This window comes from Elephantulus edwardii, unplaced genomic scaffold (genome assembly GCF_000299155.1).
Source record: "Elephantulus edwardii isolate Elephantulus edwardi_28Jun2011 unplaced genomic scaffold, EleEdw1.0 scaffold00022, whole genome shotgun sequence".
Classification (NCBI taxonomy): domain Eukaryota; kingdom Metazoa; phylum Chordata; class Mammalia; order Macroscelidea; family Macroscelididae; genus Elephantulus; species Elephantulus edwardii.
Window position 1 is genome coordinate 5,976,469 of NW_006399772.1, and position 7,178 is coordinate 5,983,646.

The 7,178-nt window shown below is 40.4% G+C and overlaps 1 protein-coding gene across 1 annotated transcript in view; it reads left to right on the forward strand.

Annotated features, from left to right (window-relative positions):
- Nucleotides 1-880: 880 nt before the first annotated feature.
- The window catches only part of PSMC2 (proteasome (prosome, macropain) 26S subunit, ATPase, 2), a 33,647-nt gene continuing 27,349 nt past the window's right edge, over nucleotides 881-7,178 (forward strand). The window contains exons 1-4 of the mRNA XM_006882606.1: nucleotides 881-994; nucleotides 4,547-4,584; nucleotides 5,015-5,096; nucleotides 5,808-5,907. Of these exons, the coding sequence (XP_006882668.1) occupies nucleotides 925-994; nucleotides 4,547-4,584; nucleotides 5,015-5,096; nucleotides 5,808-5,907 (290 nt within the window). The 5' untranslated portion in view covers nucleotides 881-924. The remainder of the gene's footprint in view (nucleotides 995-4,546; nucleotides 4,585-5,014; nucleotides 5,097-5,807; nucleotides 5,908-7,178) is intronic.

Sequence of the window (7,178 nt, forward strand, 5' to 3'; positions counted from 1 at the left end):
ATGGGAACAAATATAGATCTCTTCCAGTCAGTTGGCCAAGTGGTTGTCTCCAGATTTCTTGGCCCAACTTGGTGAGCACATCCAGGGCGGCATCTGTTAGCTTAAAGATGTCAGTTGGTATACCATCTATTTCTAGGACCTTATTTTTTGCTATTTCCTTCAAAGGAATGCTTAACTCAAGATTATATCTGGGAAACAATTTGGCATTGTCATTGAGGAGCCTGTTGTTCTGTTCTGTAACATCGAGTCCGAAATGACCCATAGCTGATTCTCCAGAGGATTTTCAAAGGCAGTAAATGGCACGGAAGGAGAATGCCCATCTTTCTCCCGCAGAGCAGGTGGTCGATTTGAACCACTGTACCTCTGAGTTTGAGGGACCAGTCCTTGGAGAGGGACGTCATGCTTGGGAGGGTGGAGGGACGGGACAGGAGAGGAAGTCCCTCAGATGAGATGAATTGATTCCGTCACTGGCTTAATGGAGATAGGTATGTCAGAGACAATAAGATTGGCAAGGGATAGAGCAGGGTTTAGGGCTGTTGTTAGGGCTGTATGAGTTGCAAGTGACTGGACAGCACGTAACAAAAGCAGCTTCGAGTTTGCGGAGCAACTCCTTTCCAGAGTTACCAGAGCTCGCTCAAGGCTGGGATGGGGCGAGGGAGAACCTAAAGATGGCAAGAGACCACTGTGAGATCGAAGTTCTTTGCTAAACGGGAATCCACTCCTCTCCCCTTAACTGCAGCCACGACATTGAACCCCACAGAAAACCCAATGCCTTCGCAGCGCTGTCTGCTTTCGGTGCGCTGGAATTAAAGGCCCCTCCGGAGCCCGCCTCCACTTCCGGTGGGGAAGGGAAAGGAAGGCAGCACCGGAAGCCAGCAAGGTGCTGTGTAATCATTGAAGAGTTGGAGAGTTGCAGCTCCAAAAATGCCTGATTATCTGGGTGCAGATCAACGGAAAACTAAGGAAGATGAGAAGGACGACAAGCCCATCCGAGGTCAGTGCAGATGGGCGGGACTTTCGGGGCGCGCGGGGCCGGGCTGCGGCGGGACGGAGGCTGGTGCTGTCTGTGCTCGGGCCTCTTTGTTGTAGCCCGGAGCCGCAGCCCGCTTGACCTGCCCCCCTTCGCGGTCTCCCTCATTCCACTCCCAAGGTACTTACTCTTCGCCCCTCGTCGAGATTTTTATCAAGTCTCCGCTCTTAAGGACTCGCAATTTGCTCGCCCTCGCAGACTTGAGAATTCCGGTCACCTGGGTCTTCTGTCCCTCACGCAGCCCAGATGTGACATCTTGTGGCTCTCACTGTGTACCCTGCTTCCTGGGACGTAGTTTTCTTTTCCAAAGACATTTCTTTGCATACCACAGCCACATGGTTCAGAGTTAAGGCAGAGAAAGATAAACGAAAACGTTTTCATAAAAATGATCCAAAGACCTCGAACTCCTACTTTTCTGTGGCCGCAGTCAGTATTTACATTTCAAAAATCTTTTTAGATATAGTCGATGTCTAGATAAGTAAGGGCCTTGAATATCCCGTGGAATTCCAAAAGGACACATCTGTCTTGAAAGAAGTGCAACCAGAGTGCTCCTTAGAGGCGAGGATGGTGAAATTTCGTCTCGCTTAACTTGAGCATATTTTCAGGAAAAGCCATTCCTTAGAGACATCATGCTGGGAAAGGTAGAGATTAAACGACAGAGAGGAAGACCCTCGGTGAGGTAGATCGACACAGTGACTGCCACAGTGGGCTTCAGCATGACAACAGATTGTGGTGGTGATGGTGCAGGAGCGGATCTTCAGATCAGTTCTTAGGGTCACTGAGTTCTACTCAGTCACTGCATCTAACAACAGTCAAACAATTTCGTGTATACACTGATTTTTTAAAACATAAATTTAGCACACTGTGCTTATACCTTGCTATTTCAAATTTAAATTTTTATGTTAATGCATCTTAGAGATTTTCATTATATAGATAGTATCTCTTGTGTCCTGGTGGTGGAGAGTCACACTCCCAATCCAAAGGTGAGTAGTTCGAATCTATCAACCGCTTCACCTCCAAGATGAGCCTTCACTTCTTGTGGAATATGCAGAAAGATGAGCATTCGACTCCTGTGTGATTTACAGACTCTGAAAATCACTGTAGGGTCAGTATGAGTCCATTCCGGCTTCAGAGCAGGGAGAGTGAGTTATTGTATCACTCCTCGTTTCCGTAGTATCCCCTGCTATGAGTATCAAAACAACAAAACCTCAAACTGATTGCCATTAAGCTTTAAGTGACTTGTAAGACTCTTAGAAGAGACTTAGATAAGAGTCTTACAGACTGACTGTTCCATTTTTGTCAAGCCTGACTTTCTCATCTGTACTGCTGTGGTGTTAACCTAAAGTTGGCTCTGTGTGTGTGTGTGTGTGTGTGTGTGTGTATGTGTGTATACTGTTGAGTCGATCCAACTGGCACAGTAGGAGATTGCCTCTCCTCCAGTGAAGCACCTGGTGGATTTGAACTGCTAGCCTCTGGATTGCAGCGCAGCTTCTTGCCACTAGGCCACCAGATCTCTCTTTAAAGTTGGCTTTTTTTTAGCCATTACTTTAGCCCTCTCTAGTTTCCAGCTACCTTAACACAAGGTCTTTCAAATCATCAATATTTATGGGGCTAGGATAAGAGTGCTTCCCACACTGAAGGGCAAAACTTGAGGGAGACTAGAGATCCTGTTGAGAGTGAGACCCTGGTGGCGAGTCTCCTAGTGATGGTGGTGGAGAGACAGTGGCATTGCTGTGGAGAAACTGGCAAGGTGTAACCAGAGGAGCTCTGAGATACAGGCCACAGTTTAAGGTTCTACAGTGCTTGCCAGATAGTTAGGGAGAAGCTGACTTATAACTGCTTTGAGTCAAACTTTATTGGATGACTGAGGAAACCAGAGGCTTGAATTTGTGTTGCTGAACTGAATCCGGAGCCTGGACTAATTGAGGAATTGTGTCTTGGGACTACTGGACTAAAAGCTGGATTTGCATTGGGTAATATTCTTTACCTCCCCTGCTCCAGTCTGTTGCTTTGTCTTGTAGATTCTTCCTTTCCATAGACTTTTTATTTAAAAAGTCCTTTCTCTTTTCAGTTCCGCCATCCTAGGTGAGATTTATGTTGCTTCCTACTGACCTCAAGCACTCCAAATTTGGTGGTGGGGATTTTTTTTTTTTAAATTTCAAATGGTCGCTATTGCCTTTTCTGGTATTAATAGCCAGTCTCACTAGGACTCCAGACTCCCATCTACCTAATTTTCTAGTAAAACTATTTGCTGTAGTGTCTATTTGGACTGATGATAACCTCACATATGACAGTAGAGCTATGCCCTACAGAGTGTTCAATAGCTCATTTTTTCTGAAATAAGTTAGCAGACATTTTTCTGAGGTAGTTGAGGGTCTTTTTCCTTCTGACCCTCTACCATACATGATGTCTACAGACAAACCCTTAACAAAAATCCTTGATGGATGGGGTTGATATGCAATATGCAGAGTTGTTGTTATGTGCTGTCAAGTCGCATATTACTCATAGTGACCCTCTGTATAAGAGCTCTGAACCCTGCTCTGTCTTGAGCCAAATTTTATTATCTCTGACACACCTTCCTCCATTACCCCAGTCACTGAGTCAATGCATCTCATCAAAGGGCTTCCTCTCTTGTGCTGTTCCTCCACCTTTCCAAGCATAATGTCCTTCTCCAAGGACTAGTCCCTCCTGGGACTTTTGATTTCCTGGCTGCTGGTACCAGCAGTGTTGATGGTGGAGCCAAGCAGCTGAAGATGTTAGCAATCTCATTCTCGTCTCTCTCTGTGATGATGATGCCAGTTGGCCCAGTAGTGAGAATCTTTATTTTCTTGATAATGAGCTTCAATCCATATTTATTGAAGGCTGTAGTCTCTGACATTCTGCAGCAAATGTCTTCAGTTTTGGCGAGCAAGGTTGTGTTATCTGCATAACACAGGTCCTTGATAAGACTAGCTCCAATCTTGATGCTACATTCTTCCTTATAAAGTCCAGCCTCCTGGATGATCTGTTTCGCATATAGATTGAAAAGGTATGGAGATTCTTTCCTGATTCTGAACCATGCAGTTTCCTTGCTCTGTTCTGATGACTGCCTCTTGGTTCAAGTATAAGTTTCACATAAACTCGATCAAGTGTTCTGAGATTCCCATTCTTCTCAATGTTAGCCACAATTTGTTGTGGTCTACATATTTAAAAGTCTTTGCGTAGTCAAATTGTGTAGATACAGACATTCCTCTGGTACTGTTTTCAGCCCAGATCCTTCTTCCGCTCGTTTTTGGATAATTTTCAGCAGTTTCTTGCTTGCATATGATATTAGTGATATTGTAATTATGTTCATTATTCCTGTCCTTCCATTAGAGGTCAGTCCCATGAGTCTAGTAATGGATGATCATATTTGTACAGTTATAGATTTGCTCCGTTTTGGGTGCTCAAGTAATACAGTTTGAATGGAACAGGAAAAAGTTCATTGATTTGCTCTAGTGCCTTTTTGAATCTTATATATTGTTTCTTTTCTTTTAGCACTGGATGAGGGCGATATTGCTTTGCTGAAAACTTATGTAAGTTCTTTTAATGTTTACAGAATATAGATGTTATATGTTGACATATAAACTGCTATGTAGTATTGTCAGAAGACTAATGAAAGATACTTGAAATATATCACACTGCTACATACTCTGCTTAAATGGTATTTAACTGAATTAGATATGAAATGGAAAGTTTCATTGCACCAAAATGGAGCTGTAATTTTGCATAACGTTAAGCAAGATTTTCACTGATTGTTTTGCACGATCGTGGATTATTTGTGGTGGCAGAAGGACAATGGTTCAGTAATGCTTCAGAAAATTATATACTGCCTTTCTTATCTTTAGTTTGCAGGCTTTTGGGTAAGTAACTACTAATGCTGTAACTGTTAGCCTTTTTTTTTTTTACACCTGTGTAAGTTGTTGCTATCCTGATGTTCTCATTAAACTGATCCTTATCTCTCAGGGTCAGAGCACTTACTCTCGGCAGATCAAACAGGTTGAAGATGACATCCAACAACTTCTCAAGAAAATCAATGAGCTCACTGGTATGTGTTCTTTTTATTCTCATTTTATCAGTCTAATGTGCTAATTAATACCAAGAGAATTTAAATACAGTTTTCTTCATTCATGAATTACAGATTTTCCCCTCTGAGTTTTATTTCTTCTTTCTGGTAAAAAAAAAGTTGAATCACATTAACAATCTCTTTCAATGTCTTTTACAGCCAAATTTAATGTTTATATATTTAGGAAACAAAATCATTCTCTGAGCAAGTAATATCAGAACCAATAAACTCCAATTAGGAACTCAAGAAATTTTGTTGAATAAATCCCTTTTGTTCTCTTTTGATCTCACCATTGTTCCTGGTTATTTAGAACTTTTCTCCTTGGGGACTCCAGTAGTCAAGTTTTACGGTATTTGTCTTACACAAAAAATGTCAATAACAGCATTACATTTTGACTCTGTGGTTATTTTAGGTTGTCCACTAGGGATGATTTTGTTTACAGGATATTTGGCAGTATCTGGAATCATTTTTATTGCCATGATTTTGGTAAGGGATCAAGAAGAAGTAGGAAGATGTCTCTGGCATCTAATGGCCAGAGGCCAGGGATTCTGTTAAACAACTTGAGATTTATAAGACTGTTCCTTCATACATAATGAAAAAGATTTAGTACAAATGTCCCAAGTGCTGAAGTTGAGAAGTTCTGCCTTAGGTTGATGGATTACATTTCAGTGAGTTTTACAATCTTTTTTATAGGTATTAAAGAATCTGACACTGGCCTGGCCCCACCAGCCCTCTGGGATTTGGCTGCAGATAAACAAACGCTCCAGAGTGAACAGCCTTTGCAGGTTGCAAGGTATGCACGGTGATGGATGGTACTTTATCTTAACCTGTGCTTTTTCACCCATCGTTCATTGTCTCTTAAAAAATGTTTAAATTCTAGGTAAATAAAATTTTCTATAAATTCTTTGCTGTTAAATTTTGTTCCTTATAAAAATATTATTTAAGCTAGATAAAGACTTAGTTTTGTCAAGGAGTCAAAGGAAAAAATCCAGAGCAAAATATGAAAGGCTTCATACGTATCCTCACACTGCCTGTGTCCCTTTCTCAGATACCACTCCTGAGGATAGTTTGGCTCTCCTATTCCTCTTGTTTTCAAGGACTTATTACCTACAAAGAAATAACCTGATATTTAACAGTCTTAACTACATATTTAAAAATCTTTGGGTGTGTTTAACATAAGTTAACTTTTTTTTTAACAGCTACAAAATACTCCAGAGTATGCATACAGACCTTAGGCTCTTTACAATTTGTTATTATTCAGAGTGCTGTATTGAATATTCATAATATTAATTGTTCTTCTGTGTGCCTACATTTCTGTAGAGTAACTTAGCAGAACTATAATGGTGTGATTAAGGTATTTACAATTTTGAAGACCTGAAAAATTCTTTTGTCCTCTATATCCTAGTATATTATGAATCTGAAGTCATTCTCAGTTTTATGTATGTAACCTTTTTAATCATCCTTCTTGCCCCTCACCCAAAGTTGTAGACTTTTTCTTGTTCTCACTGTTCTGGAATTCCCTTTGAGGTGCCTTGACATTGATCACATTTCTATTCATTGTGTCTTTTAGTTCAGCAGATTTCCTTGCAATTGTTTGCTAACAATTACTTTCATTCTCTTTTTTTTGTTCTCTCATCCTAATTTTTATTATTTGCATATTATACGACTTCTGTTCTTCCTTTAATGTCATTTTCTGCTGATTTACTCCCTGCCTTTTCCCTCTACTTTCTATGAGATTTCTTAATGTTATTTTGAAATCCTCTCCCCATTCTCTTTTCAAGTATTCAGTCTCAAAGCACTCGCATTTGTATTTGAATGTATCTGGACTTTTGTTGTACATTTTTTTCATTGAGTAGACAGAATTTTGTTTATTTCAAGAATCAGATTCATCTTAGGATTCATTTAGCCTCATTTCTGTAGCTGGAAAACTCCTAAATGCTACTCATCAGCCTGTGAACAGTTCCTTTTTTTTTTTAAAAAAAAATTTTTTTTTTCTATAATTATATTTTATTAATTTTCATAAACATTTACAGAGATTTTGGGCTTCCACTCATTCATTGTTGC